This window comes from Heptranchias perlo, chromosome 25 (assembly GCF_035084215.1).
Source record: "Heptranchias perlo isolate sHepPer1 chromosome 25, sHepPer1.hap1, whole genome shotgun sequence".
Classification (NCBI taxonomy): Eukaryota; Metazoa; Chordata; class Chondrichthyes; order Hexanchiformes; family Hexanchidae; genus Heptranchias; species Heptranchias perlo.
Window position 1 is genome coordinate 47,040,257 of NC_090349.1, and position 25,972 is coordinate 47,066,228.

Below are 25,972 nucleotides of genomic sequence, written 5' to 3' on the forward strand. Positions count from 1 at the left end.
TGTGGCTACAAGAGCAGGTCAGAGGCTGGGTATTCTGTGGCGAGTGACTCACCTCCTGACTCCCCAGAGCCTTTCCACCATCTACAAGGCACATGTCAGGAGTGTGATGGAATACTCTCCACTTGCCTGGATGAGTGCAGCTCCAACAACACTCAAGAAGCTCGACACCATCCAGGACAAAGCAGCCCACTTGATTGGCACCCCATCCACCACCCTAAACATTCACTCCCTTCACCACTGGCGCACAGTGGCTGCAGTGTGTACCATCCACGGGATGCACTGCAGCAACTCGCCAAGGATTCTTCGACAGTACCTCTCAAACCCGCGACCTCTACCACCTAGAAGGACAAGAGCAGCAAGCACATGGGAACACCACCGCCTGCACGTTCCTCTCCAAATCACACACCATCCCGACTTGGAAATATATCGCTGTTCCTTCATCGTCGCTGGGTCAAAATCCTGGAACTCCCTTCCTAACAGCACTGTGGGAGAACCTTCACCACACGGACTGCAGCGGTTCAAGAAGGCGGCTCACCACCACCTTCTCAAGGGCAATTAGGGATGGGCAATAAATGCCGGCCTCGTCAGAGACGCCCACATCCCATGAACAAATAAAAAAAGACTATCCGTTCACTGCTGCTCACTGCGTCTCTGATACGTGCATCAAGCTATATTTATAAACTCACATCCATGCTTGGTATTACATGAGCTTTTCTTTTTTTGATTAACATCAATGTGGCTTTTAAGATTGGACCCCATTTGAGATTTTTTTCCCTCTGGTAAACATATTGATCTTAATTGGAGTCAGACATCTGTAGTAAGTAATAAATAATGAATGTTTAGCTGTATTAAATGTATGTGATGTGCAGGTGGAGATGTCAGTGCAAAGTGCATTTCCCTAACAGCATGCAGAAAAGCAAGACACTGATGTTAACTTTACTTTTAAATGATAAACCTGCACTTCCCAATACAGAATAGCATTAAATTGTGAGGAATTAAGAGGGTGGATTAATGATTACAATTTAACTCATTTTGAGCGATCGAAAAGAAAATGCTGAATTAAGTACTTCATTGTTTATTGCAGCATTTAATAACTTTTCTGTTTTTTAAAAAAGATCCTTTGCAAAGCCTCCTAGACAAGTACAAACTGTTTGTGAATGTATCCTCGTCATGCGAGGATATAAAGAGATTAACTGGAAATCAGCCAAAGGCATGATGTCCGAGGCGAACTTCCTAAAAAACCTGATGGAGATGGACTGTGATGCTATTGGGCAGACTCAAGTCAAAACCGTAAAAGGTAAATGCTTGAGCTGGAATTCAAACAGTTTTCATTATCTGCAGGGGTTGCAGTAACTTTACCATTCGGGGCTCTTGGGATATTGCTTGTTAATGGCCTCCATTGTTCAGCTGGTGATCCCGCAGTAACTGCTGAGATCGTGCCCTTTGGAGCCCTCCAGCATTGGCTTACTGATGGATTTGGGGTCATTGGGAGGGCACCTCATTTGCATGGGGACAGTGGGTGCCCGTGTCACTAGGGACAGTATTTTTGGCACCCACCTGCCCACGTAGACCAGAAACTCCGACACCTGAAGTCTGGTGGGAGGAGGGGCTTTAGCTTCCCTTTGGTCCTATTTGTAATAAAAAAATATTTAGGAGAAAACATTACTTATTTTTTAGGGATCCAGCCTGCTTCCCTGGATAGCCGCCCCACCACCTCTGTTATAGAATCATAGAAAGGTTACAGCATGGAAGGAGGCCATTCGGCCCATCGTGTCCGTGCCAGCGCTATGCAAGAGCAATCCAGCTAGTCCCACTCCCTCACCCTATCCCCATAGCCCTGCAAATTTTTTCCTTTCAAGTACTTATCAAGTTCCCTTTTGAAGGCCATGATTGAATCTGCCTCCACCACCCCCTCGGGCAGTGCATTCCAGATCATAACCACTCGCTGTGTAATTTCACTCATTTCACCTTTGGTTCTTTTGCCAATCACCTTAAATCTATGTCCTCTGGTTCTTGACCCTCCCGCTAGTGGACAATTTCTCTCTATCTACTCTGCCTAGACCCTTCATGATTTTGAACATCTCTCTCATATCTCGTCTCAACCATCTCTGTTCCAAGAAGCACAACCCCAGCTTCTCCAGTCTATCCACGTAACTAAAGTCCTTCATCCCTGGAATCTTCTAGTAAATCTTCTCTGCAGGGCTACGGGGATAGGGCGGGGGTGTGGGACTAACTGGATTGCTCTTGCGAAGAGCCAGCACAGACTCGATGGGCCGAATGGCCTCCTTCCGTGCTGTAACCTTTCTGTGATTCTATGAATTCAAATTCTCAAACTGTCATGGTGGGATTTGAACCCACGTTCTCTCGATTTCAGGCCTGTGGATCACTAGCCCAGGAATATAACCACTACACTAGTGCTCTTCTGGAAGCCGGCACGTCTACTCTCACTGAGCATGCACTAATGAGCCCCAGTGCAGAGTCCTGCTGAGTTTTGGGAAGCAGTGACCCCCAGTGTGGGAAGCCCCTGCCTCCTGATGAAGGTTCAGGGAAGAGTCCTGCGTATCCAGGTCCCGGCCCATTTTCAGGCTCCCCCACGGTACTCCCAGTGCCGTTACAGTGGGAGTGCACCAGAAGGCCCGTGCAAATTCAGGGCCTATCTGTCTATCATGTTACAGGCTTTACAGTGTGAAAGAAATATGTGCCGTAGGAATATTACAGTTCAGCTATTAATGAAGAAATATGTCAGATTTTCAGTTGCTTTTGTTTAGTGAATAGTGTATCCTTTTGTAGGTTTTCTCAAGAATCTGAACACGTCATTCGATGAAATGCAGGCCATCAGTAGAGCCGGTGCTGGGATGTTGAAGTTTGTGGAGGCTGTCATGGGCTACTGTGATGTGGCCAGAGAAATCAAACCAAAGCGAGAGAAGGTATATCACTCTCTGCAAAGGCTGTGTCGCTGTACTTTTTGCAAACGTACATTTCTTTTATGTTTATCAAAGGGTGACCTTTTTAGGCAGCCAGATTTAACTTTTTCCTCCTGTCCATTGGTCTGTTCAATCTGGAATGAAAGCTCAACTGCAGGTATTTGCTCTTTCTGTAGGTAGCCAGGTTAGAACGCAATTATTATCAAAGCAAACGTGATTTGGAGAAGATCCAGGCAGAACTGGCGGATATACAGAGGGAGCTCCAAGCTCTAAGCGATCGGTACGAGGCTGCGATGAGAGAAAAGCAGCAGCTGCAAGAAGAAGCCGAAATCATGGAGCGCCGATTGGTGGCAGCGGACAAGCTCATCTCTGGATTGGGATCTGAAAACGTTAGGTGGGCTTTGTCAGTAAATTTTCAACCCATCTAAAAAGGGAGTGAAATTTGTCTTGGGCAGTAGGTCACAACAGGTGCTGGCGGATCGGATTGGTCGCCCATTTTACATCTTGCCCAATTTTCCATTGAAGACAATGGCAACGAAAATCGACTGGGGTATGAAACATGCTACCGATCGTTATCACCCATCTTACCCTATCTCTCAAGACCAATTTTACCCTCTTATAGTTTGTGATTATCTGGACCTCCTGATTCTGTGTTGAGTGCACAAGTATTACAGTACTGGGTTTGAGGATAAATGAGCAGCTTGAACTGCTTTTCTGATTTGCTGTCTAGAGTTGGCATTGGTGAGCTCACTGGGTTAGAATCAAAGAAAGGTTACAGCATGGAAGGAGGCCATTTGGCCCATCGAGTCCGCGCCGGCTCTATGCAACAGTAATCCAGCTAGTCCCACTTCCCCGCCCTATCCCTATAGCCCTGCAAATTTTTTCCTTTCAAGTATTTACCCAGTTCCCTTTTGAAGGCCATGATTGAATCTGCCTCCACCACCCCCTCGGGCAGTGCATTCCAGATCCTAACCACTCGCCGTGTAAAGAAGTTTTTCCTCATGTCACCCTTGGTTCTTTTGCCAATCACCTTAAATCTATGTCCTCTGGTTCTTGACCTTTCTGCCAATGGGAACAGTTTCTCTCTATCTACCCTGTCTAGACCCTTCATGATTTTGAATACCTCTATCATATCTTCTCTCAATCTTCTCTGTTCCAAGGAGAACAACCCCAGCTTCTCCAGACTATCCACGTAACTAAAGTCCCTCACCCCTGGAATCATTCTAGTAAATCTCTTCTGCACCCTTTCTAAGAACTTCACATCTTTCCTAAAGTGCGGTGCCCAGAACTGGACACAATACTACAGTTGTGGCCAAACCAGTGTTTTATAAAGGTTCATCATGACTTCCTTGCTTTTGTACTCTATGCCTCTATTTATAAAGCCGATCCCGTATGCTTTTTTAACTGCTTTCTCAACCTGCCCTGCCACCATCTCTCTGTTCCTGTACCCCTTTTAGAATTAATGTAAGGAATCTTACAACACCAGGTTATAGTCCAACAAATTTATTTTAAAATCACAAGCTTTCGGAGATTATCCCCTTCGTCAGGTGAATGAGTGAAAAGGTTCTCAAATCGCATATCTTATACTAGGCTGGGACAGCATCACACCAATCAAAAGGTGTCGTTGTTGTTTAAACAGGCCAGTCACGGAGAACAGCACGTCCCAGTACACTGGATATACATTGTGTCAATTACACAGACAGACAGAAAGAAACCCAAATGGCAGAGAGAGAGAGAGAGAGAGAGAGTGAATATTAAAAACATAACTTTTTTTCCCTTTTTTGCTGGTGGGGTTACGTGTAGCGTGACATGAACCCAAGATCCCGGTTGAGGCCGTCCTCATGGGTGCGGAACTTGGCTATCAACTTCTGCAGATATCAACTCCAATTTACCCGGGCCAGATCTGTTCTCATCCCACTGAAATTGGCCCTCCTCCAATTTAGAATGGTCCATGTCCTTTTTCATAGCTATTCTAAACCTTATGAAACTATGATCGCTGTTCCCTAAATGTTCCCCCACCGACACTTGGTCCGCCTCATTTCCCAGAACCAAGTCCAGCAATGCCTCCTTCCTCATTGGGCTGGAAACGTACTGGTCAAGAAACTACTTGGGGACCTGCCATCAATCTACCTCCTTCTTGATTTGATATTTGAGAAAGTCTATTTTAACACTGAGCTATTTGAATTCTGTTAAAATGTGGGATAATGTTTCAATGTGTAGTGGTGATCATTCTTTACTGATTACTCCTGCACAGAATACAAGTTCTAGATTATATTAAATTAATACCAGTTGACACTGGTAAGGCAGTATTTATTGCTCACCCCTAGCTGCCCTGATGGTTTCAGACTGTGGGACTAGACTCACATGTGGGCCATACCATGTAAGGGTGGCAGGTTCCCTTCCCTGAAGGACATTAGTGAAGCAGTTGGTTTTTTTTGATAATCCAGCTGCTTTAAAGATAATTTTTTTTGGTGCCAGCTCCCAAATTACCAGATTTATTGAATTCAGTTTCACAACTTGCCATTTCAACTCACGACCTCTGAGTTACTAGCCCAGTACCAAAACCTCTAGACTACTGGCTTTCCTGTAATAGGTCCTATCAGTTCATTTTTCCCAATACAGGGTAAGTTGCACGTGAGTACTCCATCTTCAAAACTCAATTCTTGGTTTTCTTTCTCTTCAAGAAAAATTCAATTTTCAACACATGGGCCCAGAACTCACTTACCTTGGACACCGCTCCGTAATGGCGTCCATCCCAACCGCCGTTAAATCCATCGGAGCAAGTTCGTGAATGCGCACATGCGCATTAAAGCCCGGAAATCGTGAACTTGCTCTGATTGGTTCAACGTTGCTTTGACAGTCCTGACTTAAAGGGCCAACTACGCCACAATCATATACAATCCAACACAATCACCAAACAACCATAAACTTACTCATCAGCCCAGCTGGAACAAAGATACTTACACCACGAGATGGTATGCTTGAAGATACCAGCCCTACACTACCCTTTAAAAGCCCGGAGACTTATAATGACTGCAAAACAACAAAAAATTACATTTTAAAAATGCGGAATATCTAATTATTCCTAGTTTAATATTTTTTGATCATTAAAAAAACTTATTAAAAAAGATAATTTTTTAAACTTTTAAATTCTGTATGTTACAGTACATTATAAATCATTTCCTTGCCTTTTTATAATAAGGTATGTTATGCTAAATTTTCATTTCAACTAACATCGGGAATGTCATTTTAATTTATGAGTTTAACTTGCTTGCTTGTGGGCGGGGCTTGCAGTCCCACAGTGTTCCCATGCGCACATGGCCTTTGCTGATATCACAGCACACTACTGAGGAAGATCTCAGAATCCAGCAAATTTAGGTCGTGGACAACGCAGTAAGTACATTTGCATTTTTTATCCGCAGGAGGTGTGGAGAGCCTTGCCACGCCGGTCGGACCAAGTTCCGGCCCATGATGTTAAAAAGAATTGATTTTTCAAAATTCTTCAGAACAGTTCACCTTTAATTTTACTCCATCCCATCGCTTTAGCTCAAGAGTCAATGCCTTAGACCAGAGCCCGAGGTCACACCCATAAACATGGCTGTCATTGTTCAAAAAAGCAGTGTGGCACTGACCATTGACCCAACTTTTCACCACCTTCATCCATTAAATAGCCATCCCAGTTGTGCACCCCCAAGAATTGGTGCTTGCTTACACTGGACATGTTGAACATCACTTGGAGGAAGCTCTGAGGGCAGTAAAGGTTCAGAGTGTACTCTGGGTGGGGGACTTCAATTTCTTGGTAGTACCACTACTGCCCAAGGTGGCCAAGGCCTGAAGGATGTAGCTGCCAGACTGGGCCTGCGTCAGGTGGTGAGGGAACCACCTCATCCTCACCCACATACCTGATAAAACACATTTGTCCATGGCAGCATTGGTAGAAGTCCCTGTAAAGACAGAGGCACTGAATTTCCTCGGACTTTCTGCTGTTCTTGTAGTTAACCACACCTACAAACCCTCTTCACTGAGCCTTGTAACAAACTCTTGAAGGACTGTTCTTTTTGATGTTTGTATGATTTCAGAAATAATAATAATAGTCAAGGAAAGTCATCTATTCAAACAAAGAAATAACTTGCATTTATATAGCACCTTGCATGGCCTCAGGACATCCAAGAGCACTTTACAGCCAATGAATTAATTTTGAAGTGTAGTCACTGTTATTATGTAGGCAAACACTGCAGCCAATTTGTGCACAGCAAGATCCCACAGATAGCAGTGAGATAAATAACCAGTTGATCTGTTTTTGGTAGTTTTGGTTGAAGCATAAAGAGCTACATTAGTTCAGGAAAGGGTAAGTTTTTGTGACTGGAAGGCTGTTTCCAGTGGGGTTCAGGGCTCAGTACTAGGTCCCTTGCTTTTTGTGATATATATTAATGATTTAGACTTAAATGTAGGGGGCATGATTAAGAAGTTTGCAGATGATACAAAAATTGGCCGTGCGGTTGATAGTGAGGAGGAAAGCTGTAGACTGTAGGAAGATATCAATGGACTGGTCAGGTGGGCAGAAAAGCGACAAATGGAATTCAATCTGGAGAAGTGTGAGGTAATGCATTTGGGGAGGGCAAACAAGGCAAGGGAGTACACAATAAATGGGAGGATACTGAGAGGTGTAGAGGAACAAAGGGACGCTGCATGGAGTGCATGTCCACAGATCCCTGAAGGTAGCAGGACAGATAGATAAGGTGGTTAAGAAGGCATATGGAATACTTTCCTTTATTAGCCGAAGCATGGAATATAAGAGCAGGGAGGTTATGCTAGAACTGTATAAAACATTGGTTAGGCCACAGCCAGAGTACTGCGTACAGTTCTGGTCACCACATTCCAGGAAAGATGTGATTGCACTAGAGAGGGTACAGAGGAGATTTACGAGGATGTTGCCAGGACTGGAGAATTTTAGCTATGAGGAAAGATTGGATAGGCTGGGGTTGGTTTCTTTGGAACAGAGGAGGCTGAGGAGTGATTTGATTGAGGCGTATAAAATTATGAGGGGCCTAGATAGAGTGGATAGGGAGGACCTATTTCCCTTAGCAGTGAGGTCAGAAACTAGAGGGCATAGATTGAAAGTGACAGGTAGAAGGATTAGAGGGGAGCTGAGGAGAACTTTTTTCACCCAGAGGGTGGTGGGGGTCTGGAACTCACTGCCTGAAAGGGTGGTAGAGGCAGAAACCCTCATCACATTTAAAAAGTTCTTGGAAGTGCACCTGAAATGCTGCAACCTACAGGGATACGGACCAAGTACTGGAAAGTGGAATTAGGCTGGATAGCTCTTTTTTGGCCGCCACAGACACGATGGGCCGAATGGCCTCCTTCTGTGCCATAAATTTCTATGTTTCTATGATTCTATGATTCCATGAAGTAGTTCAATTGACACACCGTAATTTAGCAAATGATTGCTCGCCAGTGTAAATTGAAATTCACATATCGAAGTCAGTTTTCAGTGTTAAACGTGGTGTACAGAAATCTCACTGCTGTCCGAGGATAATGAAAAACCATTCAACTTCTATTTTCTCCAAACAGATGGACAAAGGACTTGGAGGATCTAAAGATACGTAGAGTGAGATTACTTGGAGACTGTCTGATATGTGCTGCTTTTCTGAGCTATGAGGGAGCCTTCAGCTCAGAGTTCCGCAATGAAATGATTTATGATGAATGGCAGAGTGATGTACTGAAACGTGAAATTCCATTGAGTCAACCATTTCGTTTGGAAAACTTGCTTACGGATGAAGTTGAAATCAGCAGGTCTGTTGCATCATAGTACAAATATTGTTATATTACTGCTTGAAAATGACGTACTTCTGCTGTCAAATTATTGTACTGTATCTGAAAACCACAGGTTTACATCTGGTGTAATGATTGAAGTCAGTTTTCCTTTTCTAATTGTGGTGCAGTTTCATAATAAAGATAGAAAGATTTGCATTTATATAGCGCCTTTCACAACCTCAGGACGTCCCAAAACACTTTACAGCTAATGAAGAGCTTTTTTAATGTATAATGTAACAGTTACATAATTTACACGTGATTCTGATTCTTGTGCAGTTCTGAATTGCACTCATAAAACATGTGCAAGTATAACATGGGTCCTGCAGGCTCATGCCTGATTCCCTGAAGACAGAACCTGACTCAGTTCTTGTTACCACTTGAATTAAAGAAAGGTTGTGGAAAAGCAGTTCTGATCTGGTGCAGCTGGGTCACGTGCCATGCTGGAAGCAATCAGGACAATAATTAGACCTGTTTTACTTGCTGCCATAAACTCTGCTCCTTATTCTAGTTTCCTCCCTGGCCACTGTCTGAGGCTGAACCAGATCATTCGTAATCTCGGTGTCCTGTTTGACCCTGAGCTGATTTTTAAACTCCACAGCACTGCTTACTTCTATCTGTGCAACATTGCCCGCCTCTGCCCTTGTCTCAACCCCACAACCATTGAAACCCATATGCGTGCTTTAGCCAGCTCTGGACTTGACCATTGAATGGTCTCCTTGCTGGCCTCGCAGTCTTCATCCTACATTAACTCCAACTTGTCCAAAACTGTGGCCCATGTTTGCTATCCTGCACTGTCCCCGCTCCCACCATCATCCCTATCCTACTGGCCAATACTGGCTCCTGGTCCGCCAACACTTCGCATTTAAGAGTATTTAGCCACCTCAGTCCTGGTCTTCGAAACTCCCCAATTAAACCTCTTCACCTTTCTTTCCACCTTTTAAAAACCTCCTAACAACAATGCAAGGAAATTATTTGAACAATTGGTTTGTCTTTTTGTAGCACTTGTTGCTTTGTGATTTGGTAGATTTGATTGCTTTGTTTTCTGCTGATTACTTGTTCTTCATTGGTACTTTCTGCACTTTTTCATATCTTTACATTTAGTCATTGGATATTTGATGGGTAACAACAGATAAGCGGTGATTTGAGCCATTCATGAGTTTCTTTGCTGCTTTTAGAGATGTGACACCGAGGACCAATGCTCTTGAAGTGAGGCCACGCTTTCAGATGTGACGTCTCTGAAAGATGTGGTGTGACAGATACGGACAAACCTTCAATTGTATAAAAGATGTTTCAGATAGAAGCATCAGGCTGGGTGGCCTTTTATTTTGCAAATTTAAGATTTATATTTTATTCTTGTGGATTCAGGTGGGGCTCAGAAGGCCTGCCACCTGATGAACTCTCTGTTCAGAATGGCATCCTGACTACACAAGCTAGTCGCTTCCCACTGTGTATCGATCCTCAGCAGCAGGCTTTAAACTGGATTAAGAGAAAGGAAGCAAAGACCAATTTGAAGGTAAAGTTAAGGTTTCTGTCCAAATACACTTAACCACACACCGACCTTGCGTATGATAGTGATGTCATTATCTGTCTTTGATCTGTTGTAGTGCCTTTCAGGCTTGTATATAGTTCATTACTGAATTATTCCATTACAGATCTTAAGTGGACTTTATTTTTTAAAATAGTAATAATATGCTAGGAAATGTGATAAATGGTAATTGTGTGTTCTTTCTCAGATCTCTTCATTTAATAATCCTGATTTCCTGAAACAATTGGAGATGGCCATCAAATATGGGTTTCCCTTCCTGTTCCAAGATGTGGATGAGTACATTGACCCAGTGATTGATAATGTCCTGGAGAAGAACATCGAAGGGCAACAGGGACGTTATTTTATTGTACTCGGTGACAAGGAGGTGGACTACGATCCTAACTTTAAAATGTACCTCAACACAAAGCTGGCGAACCCCAAGTACCAGCCTTCAGTTTTTGGAAAGGCCATGGTGATAAACTACACTGGTAAATTCTAACGCAGTCTATATCGGCCCCTCAAAAGACTGCGTCATGTCTACACTACAGTAAATTGAACAAACATAGCCTAGATATTCTCTGATGTGGAGATGCCGGTGATGGACTGGGGTTGACAATTGTAAACAATTTTACAACACCAAGTTATAGTCCATAATTTAAAATAAAATTGCTGGACTATAACTTGGTGTTGTAAAATTGTTTACAATAGATATTCTCTCACCTAGAGTGCGTGAAACATTTGCTCCTTGGTCAAGCTTTTATTCCCCTCCAATGATTTAAGGGCAATCATATAATAAAGAGTTACTGGCATTTAGTATTGACCTGCTCATCTCACCGTAATTTGAAAATGATTGCATTTTGTTTCTTTTAATCTAACACTTCATTGAATTTCCACGTATGTGTGGTATTGACTCTTATGATGAAATCGAAGACATAGGGCCATATTTTCCTCTGAATTTTTGCAGCATCTGCAATATTTTATTTTCTCTTTCTTTATTTACTCCACCTACTAAGGCACAAGTCAGGAGAGTGATGGAATACTCTCCTCTTGCCTGGGTGGGTGCAGTTGCAACAACACTCAAGAAGCTCAACAACATCCAGAACAAAGCAGTCCACTCAATTGACACCCCCATCCACCATCTTAAACACCAGCTCTCTCCACCACTGGCTGCAGTGTGTTCTATCTACAAGATGCACTGCAGCAACTCGCCAAGACCTCATCAGCCGCACCTCCCAAATCTGTGACCTCCATCACCTAGAAGTCAAGGGCAGCAGTCACATGGGAACACCATCACCTCCAAGCTCCCCTCCAAGTCACACACCATCCTGACTTGGAAATATATTGCCGTTCCTTCATCGTCGCTGGGTCAAAATCCTGGAACTCCCTTCCTAACAGCACTGTGGGAGAACCTTCACCACACGGACTGCAGCGGTTCAAGAAAGCGGCTCACCACCACCTTCTCAAGGGCAACTAGGGATGGGCAATAAATGCCGGCCTTGCCAGTGATACCCACATCCTGAGAATAATTTTTTTTTTAAATGTCACTGTGATTTTCTGTGTTTGGTGCTTAAATGAGCTTTTTGGGTGCACCTTGTAGACTACTTGGCTTTCCTTGATCTGTGGACAGAGCAGCTGGACATGAATACTTGAGTATCCACTTGGATACTGAATTGCTATTACATGCACTATTATTCACTTGTGTACAGTCTGTGTGTGCCAACACAATGATGCAGCAGAGCTAGAAAATCATGGATTAACATGGTACATGGCACTGTTTCTGTACAACCCTCCAATCCCCACAGCTTCAATGCTTTCTAAACTTTCCCTCCTGAATAATTGAACTATTTTTTCATTTGTAGTGAGTTCTCTCATGTGGGAGTGGTGGGTTTTGAGACGAGGTGATTTGGTTCATGGAAATTCCTCCCTGCAGTACATCCTTTTCCATCATGGCTTTTATAATGTAATTTTCATATCCATGTTATTTTCACTGACTTGCACCATCCTTGTTAACATTTCTCTGTATCAATGCAACATTTTGACACACATTTTAGCAACTGCCACTTCTCCTTATGTCCATATACGGTCCATGATGCCAGTTACCGGTGACTCTGTTTGTTAAGTTGTAGTAACTCCCTTCTGGAGCTCTAGCCGGGTTCTCCTAGTAAGTTAAGAGAAAGGAGATCTCTGAGCATTTTACCTTCAAACAACATGACCAAAACCAGATTAACGTGCCAATACTGTTTGTGGGACCATATAATGCTTTGTTTACCCACTTAACAGTATCTGCGCAATGCAATTTATTCTGTGTGAAGCTTTGGGGCATTTCTGAGAGATGCGATAAGATATTCCATAAATGCAAGTTTGTTCTTTCTTGACACACAGAGTTCATTCTCGATGTGACATTACTAATTGCCTTCTTTATCTTGAAGCTTTTTTATCCGACCAAAACAACCATTTAACTGCTTCAAACAAGGATTACCGGTTCAACATTTTTAATATCCTTCTCGGTACTTTTTTTTCTTATTTAGCAGTTTGTTTGCGATAAACACTAGAATTTTAAAAAGTCTGTTCTTGGGATGCTGGCAAGGCCACATTTATTTCCCATCCCTTGTTGACCTGAGAAGGTGATGGTGGGCCTTCTTCTTGAACCGCTGCAGTCCATGTGGTGAAGGTGCTCCCACGATGGTGTTAGGTCGGGAGTTCCAGGATATTGACCCAGTGAGTATCCAGGAACAGCGAAAGATGTCCAAGTGGGAATGATGTATAACTTGGAGGTGCTGGTGTTCTCATGATGTGGCTGCTTTTGTCCACCTTTGTGATAGAGTTTGCAGCGCTGGGACCTGTTGTTCAGGTAACCTTGACAGATTTAGTGATAATCTCATCTTTTGGTATGTTTAATTGACACTTTCAGACATCAAATGCTACAATCATAGACTCAAACATAGAAACATAGAAAATAGGAGCAAGAGTAGGCCATTCGGCCCTTCGGGCCTGCTCCACCATTCAAAATGATCATGGCTGATTGTCTAACTCAGTACCCTGTTCCTGCTTTTTCCCCATATCCCTTGATCCCTTAAGCATTAAGAAATATATCTATCTCCTTCTTGAATACATCTAATGACTTGGCCTCCACTGCCTTCTGTGGTAAAGAATTCCACAGGTTCACCACCCCCTGAGTGAAGAAATTTCTCCTCATCTCGGTTCTAAATGGCATACCCCATACCCTGAGACTGTGACCCCTGGTTCTGGACTCCCCAGCCATCGGGAACGTCCTCCCTGCATCTAGTCTGTCTGGTCCTGTTAGAATTTTATATGTTTCGATGAGATCACCTCTCATTCTTCTAAACTCTAGTGAATATAGGCCTAGTCGACCCAATCTCTCCTCATACGTCAGTCCTGCCATCCCAGGAATCAGTCTGGTAAACCTTCATTGCACATGGCAAGGGCATCCTTCCTCAGATAAGGAGACCAAAACTGCACACAATACTCCAGATGTGGTCTCACCAAGGCCCTGTATAACTGCAGTTTTATTTTTGTGCCAGACAGGAATGAATAATTGTTGTAATTCCTGCACATGTTCTTTAAATATTAGCCATTGTCTATCCACTATCATCCCTTTTAATGAAGTTCCCCAATCTATCAAAGCCAACTCGCACCTCATACTTTCGTAATTTCCTTTATTTAGATTCAGGACCCTAGTTTCGGATTCAACTACTTCACTCTCCATCTTAATGAGGAATTCTATCATGTTATGGTCGCTCTTCCCTTCGGGATCCTGCACAACAAGATTGTTAATTAATCCTTTCTCATTGCACAATACCCAGTCTAGGATCACCTGTTCTCTAGTTGGTTCCTCAACGTACTGGTCTAGAAAACCATCATGAACACACTCCAGGAATTCCTCCCCCACAGTATTATTGCTAATTTGGTTTGACCAATCTATATGTATGTGATTATAGTTGTACCCTTCTTGCATGTATCTCTAATTTCCTGTTTAATGCCCTCCCCTATATCCCCACTGGTGTTTCTTAGCTCCACCCATACAGATTCCACATCGTGATTTTCCGAGCCAATATCCTTCCTCACTATTGCATTGATTTCCTCCTTTACTAACAATGCTACCCCACCTTCTTTCCCCACCTCCTTATTGCTTTTTGTTTACAACAGAAATAACGAGTAATAATCATATTTTTAGATGCAATTTACATTAGTGAAGTAATATAGGTTAAAATAAGAATTGGGGATTCTTGCTGAATGTCTTTCTTTCTGCAGTGACGTTAAGTGGCTTGGAAGACCAGTTACTGAGTGTTATTGTTGCATTTGAGCGGAAAGAACTTGAAGAACAGAGGGAGCGTTTGATCAAGGAGACCAGTGAGAACAAGAAACTGCTGAAGGATCTTGAGGATTCTCTTCTACGTGAACTGGCAACTTCCACTGGAAACATGCTGGACAATGTCGAACTTGTTGAAACTCTAGAAGAGACCAAGACTAAAGCTACTGAGGTAAATGGATTACAGGCGAGACTAATCATGGTTTTATGTAGATTGAAGTGCGGTGTGTTAGTGCCCCCCTGCTCTTTGCTATTGGGTGGTTGTAGGATGCCCATAATCCACCTCCTGTAGAGTTCCTAAACGCAGGGAGGGAAGGAGGGACACTTGGATTAATGTCACCTCAGGCAACTCTCAGCTGGGAGCATGGAGTCTGAATCGGCCCTCGTATCTTGTTCCTTTGAAAGCACTTGTGTCTCTTGAAATCTACTGTGCATTTTAAATGTTTCATCAGTTTTCAAAAAGCATTCTGTGAGACTGGGAATATTTGTTCATACAATTCCATTCTTGCGCCAGTAAACACTACTTGTGCCTTGCAGCATCATTTCTATGGTGCATTAACGCTGTTTTTACGTAGATAATGGTAGTACAAGAACCAAAATTGATGTCAGTTTCTGAAAGCATCTGGAAAAATCAGGGAAATATTTAACAATTTATATTATATAAACTTCAAAATTCAGAGATTTCAATAAGTATATAGTTGTGCAAAATGATTTGAGGAATGGGGTTCACTGAGGGATTGGCTGCACTCCCGTTTCACTCTAGCTTGGCTGGAATGCTGACTGTAGTTGGATAAGTTTGAGCCACTGCGATGGGTCAGCTGTAGGTTCAGCAAGGTATGCATCATGCTGGATTTATGTTTGACATATATACATAACCAAGCCTGTTTTAGCTAAGGCTACTTAAATCAAATAAATATTGCACATCAGGTACAAAGAGGAGAGAAAGTAGTCAGTATTACATAGAATTACATTGAATCTATAGCACAAAAATAGGCCGTTCAGCGCAACTGGTCCATGCCAGTATTTATACTAATTATGAGCCTCCTCCCACTCTAATTACCTCTTCCCACCCTGCCCCCTTATCCTTCTATTCCCTTCTCCCTGATGTACACAGCAAGCCTCCCCTTAAATGCAGCAATGCTATCTGCTTCAGTCACTCCATGTGGCAGCGAGTTCCACATTCTCACCACTCTGGTGTAAAGACATTCCTCTTAAGTTCTTTATTTCATCTGTTAGTGGCCATCTTATATTTATGCTCCTCTTCTTCTGGACTCACCCACAAGTGGAAACAGTTTCTTCATATCCACCCTATCGAACCCTGTCATAATTTTATAGACCTCTATCAGGTCTCCTCTTAGAGTTCTCTTTTCCAGAGAAAATAGCCTCAGCTTGCTCAATCTTTCCTGATAGTTGCATCCTCTCAATTCTGGTAACGTCCTTGTAAATCTTTTCTGCACTTTCTTCAGATGAGAGGGTTGTCCTATGAGGAGAGGTTGAGTAGATGGGCCTATACTCTCTGGAGTTGAGAAGAATGAGAGGTGAGCTCATTGAAACATATAAGATTCTGAGGGGGCTGGACAGGGTAGATGCTGAGAGTTTGTTTCCCTTGGCTGGAGAGCCTGGAACTTGGGGGCATAGTCGCAGGATAAGGGTTCAGCCATTTAGGACTGGGATGAGGAGAAATTTCTTCATTCAGAGGGTTGTGAATCTTCGGAATTCTCTACCCCAGAGGGCTGTGGATGCTGAGTCGTTGAATATGTTCAAGGCTGAGATAAATAGATTTTTGGACTCTAGAGGAATCAAGGGATATGGGGATTGGGTGGGAAAGCGGAGTTGAGTTCGAAGATCAGCCATGATCTTATTGAAGGTTTAAGGGGCTATATGGCCTACTCCTGCTCCTGTTTCTTATGTTGTTGTGTGTGTGTGTGATTGTGAACACTGGAAACATAGGAAACATAGCAACAGGAGTAGGCCATTCAGCCCCTCATGCCTGCTCCGCCATTTGAAAAGATCATGGCTGATCTGTGATCTAACTCCATATACCCGCCTTTGTCCCATATCCATTAATACCTTTGGTTGCCAAAAAGCTATCTATCTCAGATTTAAATTTAGCAATTGAGCTAGTATCAATTGCCGTTTGAGGAAGAGAGTTCCAAATTTCTACCACCCTTTGTGTGTAGAAATGTTTTCTAATCTCACTCCTGAAAGGTCTGGCTCTAATTTTTAGACTGTGCCCCCTACTCCTAAAATCCCCAACCAGCGGAAATAGTTTCTCTCTATCCACCCTATCCATTCCCCTTAATATCTTATAAACTTCGATCAGATCACCTCTTAACCTTCTAAACTCCAGAGAATACAACCCCAATTTGTGTAATCTCTCTTCGTAACTTAACCCTTGAAGTCCGGGTATCATTCTAGTAAACCTACGCTGCACTCCCTCCAAGGCCAATATGTCCTTCCGAAGGTGCGGTGTCCAGAACTGCTCACAGTACTCCAGGTGCGGTCTAACCAGGGTTTTGTATAGCCGCAGCATAACTTCTGCCCCTTTGTACTCCAGTCCTCTAGATATAAAGGCCAGCATTCCATTAGCCTTCTTGATTATTTTCTGTACCCGTTCATGACACTTCAACGATCTATGTACCTGAACCCCTAAGTCCCTTTGGACATCCACTGTTTTTAACTTTTTACCATTTGGAAAGTACCCTGTTCTATCCTTTTTTTGATCCAAAGTGGATGACCTCACATTTGTCTACTTTGAATTCCATTTGCCACAGTTTTGCCCATTCACCTAATCTATCAATATCGCTTTGTAATTTTATGTTTCCATCTACACTGCTTACAATGCCACCAATCTTTGTAAACAATTTTACAACACCAAGTTATAGTCCAACAATTTTATTTGAAAATCACAAGCTTTCGGAGGCTTCCTCCTTCCTCAGGTGAATTCCTCACATTCGCCTGAGGAAGGAGGAAGCCTCCGAAAGCTTGTGATTTTCAAATAAAATTGTTGGACTATAACTTGGTGTTGTAAAATTGTTTACAATTGTCAACCCCAGTCCATCACCGGCATCTCCACACCAATCTTTGTGTCATCGGCAAACTTAGATATGAGACTTTCTATGCCTTCATCTAAGTTGTTAATAAATATTGTGAATAATTGAGGCCCCAAGACAGATCCCTGCGGGACTCCACTAGTCACATCCTGCCAATGTGAGTACCTACCCATTATCCCTACTCTCTGTTGCCTTTCGCTCAGCCAATTTCCTCACCAAGTCCGTACTTTTCCCTCGATTCCATGGGCTTCTAACTTAGCTAACAGTCTCTTATGTGGGATCTTATCAAATGCCTTCTGGAAGTCCATATAAATAACATTCATTGACATTCCCCTGTCCACTACTTTAGTCACCTCTTCAAAAAATTCAATCAGGTTTGTCAGGCACGACCTACCTTTCACAAATCCATGCTGGCTCTCCCTGATTAACTGAAAATTCTCGAGGTGTTCAGTCACCCTATCCTTAATTATAGACTCCAGCATTTTCCCCACAACAGATGTTAGGCTAACTGGTCTATAATTCCCCGGTTTCCCTCTCTCTCCTTTCTTAAAAAGCGGAGTGACATGTGTGTTTATAAACACACACACAACTCTTTAATCAAAGAGCAAAGGATATAATGTATTACAGTCACCTTGGACAAACTGCGTTGTAGAAACAGTAACAGATCGTGTAATCTCAGTCCAATCCGAGTCCTTCATAAATATAAGTATGAACTTTTCCTGTTGGCAGGTGTTTGAAAAACTAAAGTTGGCTGAAAAGACTGCAATAGATATTGACAAATTACGCGATGGATATCGACCAGCTGCCAAAAGAGGCGCAATTTTGTTTTTTGTCTTGTCCGAGATGGCACTAGTTAACAGCATGTACCAATATTCCTTGGCATCTTTCCTGGAGGTCTTTGACTTATCTCTCCGCAAATCTTTGCCTGACTCTATACTTCGAAAGCGACTGAAGAACATAATGAATGCATTGACCCTTAATATGTACAACTATGGCTGCACAGGTTAGTGTTGTCAGAGTTGCTATAGTACAAAATTTATACTGCTTTCCTTTCATTGAAAATGCAGCGTTTAAATATTAGCTTATCTGAACTGAATCGAACATTGACAACTTGTTCACCACAAACACGACCAATTAAGTGTTAAATTACAATGGGCTATTTCCTGCCTAAACCTCTCTGCCTCTCCACTTCCCTCTCCTCCTTTAAGACCCACCTTAAATCCCACATCTGTGACCAAGCTTTTGCTCATACCTCCTATTATCACCTTTGGCTGAGTGTCCATTTCCTTTTATGCCTCTGTGAAGTACATTGGGATGGTTTCCTTTGTTAAAAGCACTATGTAAATGCAAGTTGTTGTTGTTGTGAACCTGGTTGTGACTCAATCGAAATATACACATATATACACACATACACATACAACTGTATATACACACACACACACACACACACACACACACACACACACATATGTACATACATATATCTGCCTATGATAGTAAGTAAATGTATGTGAACAATGATAAAAAGTGTCATCTTGTCTCAGTGATCGCACTCTCACCTCTGAATCAGAAGGTTGTGGGTTCAAGTCCCACTCCAGAGAATCACAGAAATGTGTGAGAAATGACAGCGCCATGCTGGTGCAGTCGGAGAGGATGTCGTTAAGGTACACTTTGGATCAGTGTATAGGGAGTGTAACTCTACACCTGATCCTCGCTTTACTTGACCCTGGAGTATTTGATGTTGGCACTCAGTAGAAAAGTGATTCCCTTCTGTAGCACTGACATCCTTTATCTTGCTGATAACAAAAGTGCAGCTTTAAAAAGTTTTTTAAAATTACATCTACCTTGTCCTTACAGGTTTGTTTGAGCAGCATAAGTTGCTTTTCTCATTCAACATGACAATAAAGATCAAGCAGGCAGAAAATAAGATTCCTCAGGAAGAACTGGAATTTTTTTTGAAAGGTAAGTTTCCAAACAGGAATTATGTGTATTAATTATATGTTAATTAAATGGCATTCAATTTTAAATGACTTTTTAAATGTGTATCCATAATAACAAAAAGTGGAATTGGAGATTATCTGTTGAAATCTACAAATTACACCTATATTTTACTGAAATAATACTGAGAGGCAGCTGAGCTTTCTCACTGGAAAACAATCATTTTACCATTTACTACTAGATCTTTGTGGGTTTATTGGTCCGTTTGCAATATTTTCTATCCCTAACTATACCACAACGGAACAGAATTATCTATGAGTAGTTGTGTGACACAGTAAGCTGCTGCTCACAGCTACAGTAGGAACACAGAACTTTGCAGTCCATCTGCCAGTCCCAAAAACTAATACCTCTCCCTCAAAGAGCTATCCAATTCTCTCTTAGACTTCCCTGATTCTGAAAAGTGTGCTGTCTTTTTCTCCACCTGCTTCCAGGTGCACTGCGCTGAGCCTGGTCATTCCCTGCTGCCAGGCTGGTTCACTGCCGTTTCTGGGGTGGGTGCCCTGAATTGCCAAGCAGGGCAGCCCTCCTTACACCTACTTCATGCAGCAGCACCTCTGCTTTGAGAGTCAAGAAGTCTGCTGACACTTGGACGTACAGAATGGGCACATGGATGAGGTAGTGGCAGACCAGTGGCGTGTGTGGAACTATACTGCAGTTAGTGATCGTTTCTAGAACTATACTGCAGAGATAGAGATCGTTTCCAGAACTATACTGCAGAGTTAGTGATCGTTTCCAGAACTATACTGTAGAGTTAGAGATCGTTTCCAGAACTATACTGCAGAGTTAGTGATCGTTTCCAGAACTATACTGCAGAATTAGTGATCATTTCCAGAACTATATTGCAGAGTTAGTGATCATTTCCAGAACTATATTGCAGTTAGTGATCATTTCCAGAACTATATTGCAGAGTTAGTGATCATTTCCAGAACTATACTGCAGAGTTAGTGATCATTTCCAGAACCATATTGTAGAGTTAGTGATAGTTTCCAGAACTATACTGTAGTGTTAGTTACTGTTTCCAGAACTATATTGCAGTCAGTTATTGTTTCCAGAACTATATTGTAGAGTTAGTGATCATTTCCAGAACTATACTGCAGAGTTAGTGATCATTTCCAGAACTATACTGCAGAGTTAGTGATCGTTTCCAGAACTATACTGCAGAGTTAGTGATCGTTTCCAGAACTATACTGCAGAGTTAGTGATCATTTCCAGAACTATACTGCAGAGTTAGTGATCGTTTCCAGAACTATACTGCAGAGTTAGTGATCGTTTCCAGAACTATACTGCAGAGTTAGTGATCATTTCCAGAACTATACTGCAGAGTTAGTGATCGTTTCCAGAACTATACTGCAGAGTTAGTGATCATTTCCAGAACTATACTGCAGAGTTAGTGATCATTTCCAGAACTATACTGCAGAGTTAATGATCATTTCCAGAACTATACTGTAGTGTTAGTTACTGTTTCCAGAACTGTATTGTAGAGTCAGTTATTGTTTCCAGAACTATATTGTAGAGTTAGTGATTGTTTCCAGAACTATACTGCAGAGTTAGTGATCATTTCCAGAACAATATTGTAGTTAGTTACTGGTTCCAAAACAATATTGTAGAGTTAGTTATTGTTTCCTGAACTATATTGCAGAGTTAGTGACCGTTTCCAGGAAAATAAGGATGGAAAAAAACAAACCAAAAGCCTATGTTCAATAAGTTGATGCGAACATGGGGATTTAATTTCCTCAGATTGTGGTCTGCTTAAATAATCTGTTTATTGATAGTATTATTTGAGGAATAAATATTGGCCAGGACGCTGGTAGAACTGCCTGCTCTTCTTCAAATAGTGCCCTGGGATCTTTTACATCCACCTGAGAGGGCAGAGATCTCATCTGAAAGATGGCACCTCCGACAGTGCAACACTCCCTCAGTGCTGCACTAGAGAGTCAGCCCAGATTATGTGCTCAAGTCTCTGGAGTGGGACTTGAACCCACGACCTTCTGACTCAGAAGGAAGAATGCTTCCACTGAGCCACGGCTGGAACCAAAATCCCTGTGTGTCTCACACACAGCAATGCTCGGGGAATTTTGCACGTTTCACATTTTAACATTTGGAATCTATTGATAATGTTTAGATATACTTAAAATGTGTATATAAACAAAGTCATTAAACTTTAAAACAAAATTGGGTCAATAACTGCTGTTAATGGATGCTCTTATTTCCCACAAAATGTTGACATAAGTCTATTAATTGAAGTCTTCAGTTAACTCAATTCAGCTGTTGTATAAATGCTTTTGAAAACTTAAATTATTTATGCCATCTCCTTCCAGTAATCATTGAGCATAAGTGAGGGATCCCTCCTCCCCAGGGTGGATATTGATTATCTGAAGTATTTCAGTACATTATTTAGATTTCTGTGGTACCCTGTACTTTCCTTGCATTTTATGCTGTTGTCAATGTAGCGCTTATGTTACATACAGCCACTCTCCTTCAGATATAATAAATCTGCAAAACATTTCCTCACCAAGCCCCAATTTCCACTGGTCTCCCAACCCAAATCCACCTGGTGTTCTGACAAAGACCTCAAGCACATCCTGCTAACAGTCTTGCAGACAATCGGGTATGTCGAAATTGGGAGCCTGGCGAACTAACATCATACTATACAATGGATTATCATTAACCCCTTTGTACAATTAATCCTTCTAATTACTGCCACTGATACACAGATTCCTCTTTTGCTGTATTTATTTTTTGGTTATTATGAAGCACCGATTTTATAAGGGAAGGACTCAAACTGAGAGCTAGATCAATAAAAGGTTATTAAGTTTCATGTCGCCCAGTAAGGATGATGAGGTTATAACAAGTAAGGCTGAATAATTTACGGTAAAAGCTTGTGATAATTCTGATTAATGTTTTAGTTAAGTCATTGCATTTAGAGAATTATTGCACACCAGTTTAGTTTTACATTGAAATGATTTAATAAAGGCGCTATTTCTTTTAATTAGGACCCATTCGAGCTGCAGAATAAGAATGTGCAAACCTAAAGTGGGCCATAATAAAACTCAGTAATAAGAATAGCAAGATGAAGGAATAAAGGGAGGAGAGGTGGAAAATCAAAGCAACCAGTTATAAGCAGGGAAAACACTGAGATAAAGGAATGAGCTGATAGCTTGGACAAATACACAAGAGTAGCATTAAATGCAAACAAAAGAAAAGATGAAGTGAACGTATTGCAATGCTCAGAGTATGGGAAATAATGGGAGAATTAGACAGAGTGATGTCACAGGAAGATAAGGATTTAATAGCACTAACAGAGACTTGACTACAAACTGGTCAGGAGTGGAAGATAAACATGTTGGGTTATAATATTTTTAAGAGCAACAGAATAGGTACTATAGGAGGAGGAGTGCAACATTGGTGAAGGAGGGAATAGCTGCTGGAGAGAGAACTGTTGTACACATTCAGAGTCAATATGGTTAGAGAGCAAAGATAAAAAAGGGATTGTTACATTAGTTGGGGTTGTATTACAGATTCCTTAATTGTGGGAGGGAAATGGAAGGGGAAATCTAGATAGTTCATGGAGATGAGTAAGAATAACAAAATTATTGTTGTAGAAGATTTTAATTGCCCACTCATTAGGACAAGGACAGGGAGGGAGTAAGCGTGGAAAAGGGAATGGAATTCCAAAATGTGAGCAAGACTCTTTCCTCAAGGAATATGTTAATCGATCTACAAGAGGAGAGATGTCTATGGATCTAGTTATGAATAATGAAATAGATCAGGTAGATGAGTTAAACGTGCGTGAGCATCTGGGGAATAATGACCACAATATGATAAGGTTTAAGGTCCAAATAGAAAAGGAAATAGCTAGTACAAAAACCAAGGGCACCAGATTGGATTGGGACAGATTTTAGAAAAATGAGGAGTGAGTGAGCTAGCTGAGGCGAGGGAGAGGGAGAAATTGGCACAGGACTATAGATCAACAATGGGATTTTTTTAAAGGAGAATGCAAATTTGCAGAAAATATCTACCATTTAAAAGAAAGAGGCTACTTCAAGTTTCAGAATGCAGTAGATTATGGGGCCGATAGGTGTGAAAGAATAGACAATATGAGAAAATAAGGAAAGGGGTGGAGAGAGGGATAAGGAAAGCAAAGTAGAATAATGAGGAGAAATCTCAAAAAACAGTAAAGTATTCTACAAATACTTCAATAAAAAGAGAATTGTTAAATGTGGGGTGGAACCCTGAGAGGAGGGCATAGTGAGATAGTAGAGGATAAATGGAAATACTTAACAGGTACTTTGTGCTAGTGTTTACAGAAGTGAAGGATATTGGGAAGGAACTAAATCCTGAATTGGTTCTTTTTTTTTCATTCGTTCATGGGATGTGGTCGTCGCTGGCGAGGCCGGCATTTATTACCCATCCCTAATTGCCCTTGAGAAGGTGATGGTGAGCCGCCTTCTTGAACCGCTGCAGTCCGTGTGATGAAGGTTCTCCCACAGTGCTGTTAGGTAGGGAGTTCCAGGATTTTGACCCAGCGACAATGAAGGAACGATGATATATTTCCAAGTCGGGATGGTATGTGACTTGGAGGGGAACATGCAGACTTCCCATGTGCTGCTGCCCTTGTCCTTCTAGGTGGTAGAGGTCGTGGGTTTGGGAGGTGCTGTTGAAGAAGCCTTGGCGAGTTGCTGCAGTGTGTCCTGTGGATGGTACACACTGCAGCCACAGTGCGCCGGTGGTGAAGGCAGTGAATGTTTAAGGTGGTGGATGGGGTGCCAATCAAGCAGGCTGCTTTGTCCTGGATGGTGTTGAGCTTCTTGAGTGTTGTTGGAGCTGCAGTCATCCAGGCAAGTGGAGAGTATTCCATTACACTCCTGACTTGTGCCTTGTAGATGGTGGAAAGGCTTTGGAGAGTCAGGAGGTGAGTCACTCGCCGCAGAATACCCAGCCTCTGACCTGCTCTTGTAGCCACGGTATTTATATGGCTGGTCCAGTTAAGTTTCTGGTCAATGGTGACCCCCAGGATGTTGATGGTGGGGGATTCGGCGATGGTAATGCCATTGAATGTCAAGGGGAGGTGGTTAGACTCTCTCTTGTTGGAGATGGTCATTGCCTGGCACTTGTCTGGCGTGAATGTTACTTACCACTTATCAGCTCAAGCCTGGATATTGTCCAGGTCTTGCTGCATGCAGGCACGGACTGCTTCATTATCTGAGGGGTTGTGAATGGAACTGAACACTGTGCAATCATCAGCGAACATCCCCATTTCTGACCTTATGATGGTGGGAAGGTCATTGATGAAGCAGCTGAAGATGGTTGGGCCGAGGACACTGCCCTGAGGAACTCCTGCAGCAATGTCCTGGGGCTGAGATGATTGGCCTCCAACAACCACTACCATCTTCCTTTGTGCTAGGTATGACTCCAGCCACTGGAGAGTTTTACCCCTGATTCCCATTGACTTCAATTTTACTAGGGCTCCTTGGTGCCACACTCGGTCAAATGCTGCCTTGATGTCAAGGGCAGTCACTCTCACCTCACCTCTGGAATTCAGCTCTTTTGTCCATGTTTGGACCAAGGCTGTAATGAGGTCTGGAGCCGAGTGGTCCTGATGGAACCCAAACTAAGCATCGGTGAGCAGGTTATTGGTGAGTAAGTGCCGCTTGATAGCACTGTCGACGACACCTTCCATCACTTTGCTGATGATTGGGAGTAGACTGATGGGATGGTAATTAACCGGATTGGATTTGTCCTGCTTTTTGTGAACAGGACATACCTGGGCAATTTTCCACATTGTCGGGTAGATGCCAGTGTTGTAGCTGTACCGGAACAGCTTGGCTAGAGGCGCAGCTAGTTCTGGAGCACAAGTCTTCAGCACTACAGCCGGGATGTTGTCGGGGCCCATAGCCTTTGCTGTATCCAGTGCACTCAGCCGTTTCTTGATATCACGTGGAGTGAATCGAATTGGCTGAAGACGGGCTTCTGTGATGGTGGGGATATCGGGAGGAGGCCGAGATGGATCATCCACTCGGCACTTCAAAGCAAGATGAAACATATAATAAATAAAAGGAAAATATTCGAGCAGTCAGATAAGCTAAAGGTGATTAAAGTGCTTGGACCTGATAGGATACATCCAAGGATCCTGAGCGAAATGGGGGAAGAAATAGTGGAGGTCCTAGAAATTCTGGGGTTGATTTTAACTGGGGGTGGAGGGGGTGTTTGACTGTAAAGTAGGCCCTCTTCTTCCTGTTTTGAGGTAACTTACTGGGTGGGGGGAGCGTGAACACGTTGAGAGCACAGCATGCACCCCCCCACCCCACCATTTTAATGGCTCACC

The 25,972-nt window shown here is 42.5% G+C and overlaps 1 protein-coding gene across 2 annotated transcripts in view; it reads left to right on the plus strand.

Moving 5' to 3' along the window:
- The window catches only part of dnah10 (dynein axonemal heavy chain 10), a 248,394-nt gene that overhangs the window by 179,143 nt on the left and 43,279 nt on the right, over positions 1-25,972 (plus strand). For both annotated transcript variants that reach the window (XR_010967225.1, XM_068006240.1), the window contains exons 58-66: positions 1,116-1,297; positions 2,791-2,927; positions 3,101-3,318; positions 8,499-8,720; positions 10,107-10,254; positions 10,475-10,754; positions 14,539-14,768; positions 18,379-18,652; positions 19,507-19,611. Coding sequence is in view for 1 of the 2 variants with exons in the window: in XM_068006240.1 (XP_067862341.1) it covers positions 1,116-1,297; positions 2,791-2,927; positions 3,101-3,318; positions 8,499-8,720; positions 10,107-10,254; positions 10,475-10,754; positions 14,539-14,768; positions 18,379-18,652; positions 19,507-19,611 (1,796 nt within the window). In the remaining variant the exon portion in view is untranslated. The remainder of the gene's footprint in view (positions 1-1,115; positions 1,298-2,790; positions 2,928-3,100; positions 3,319-8,498; positions 8,721-10,106; positions 10,255-10,474; positions 10,755-14,538; positions 14,769-18,378; positions 18,653-19,506; positions 19,612-25,972) is intronic.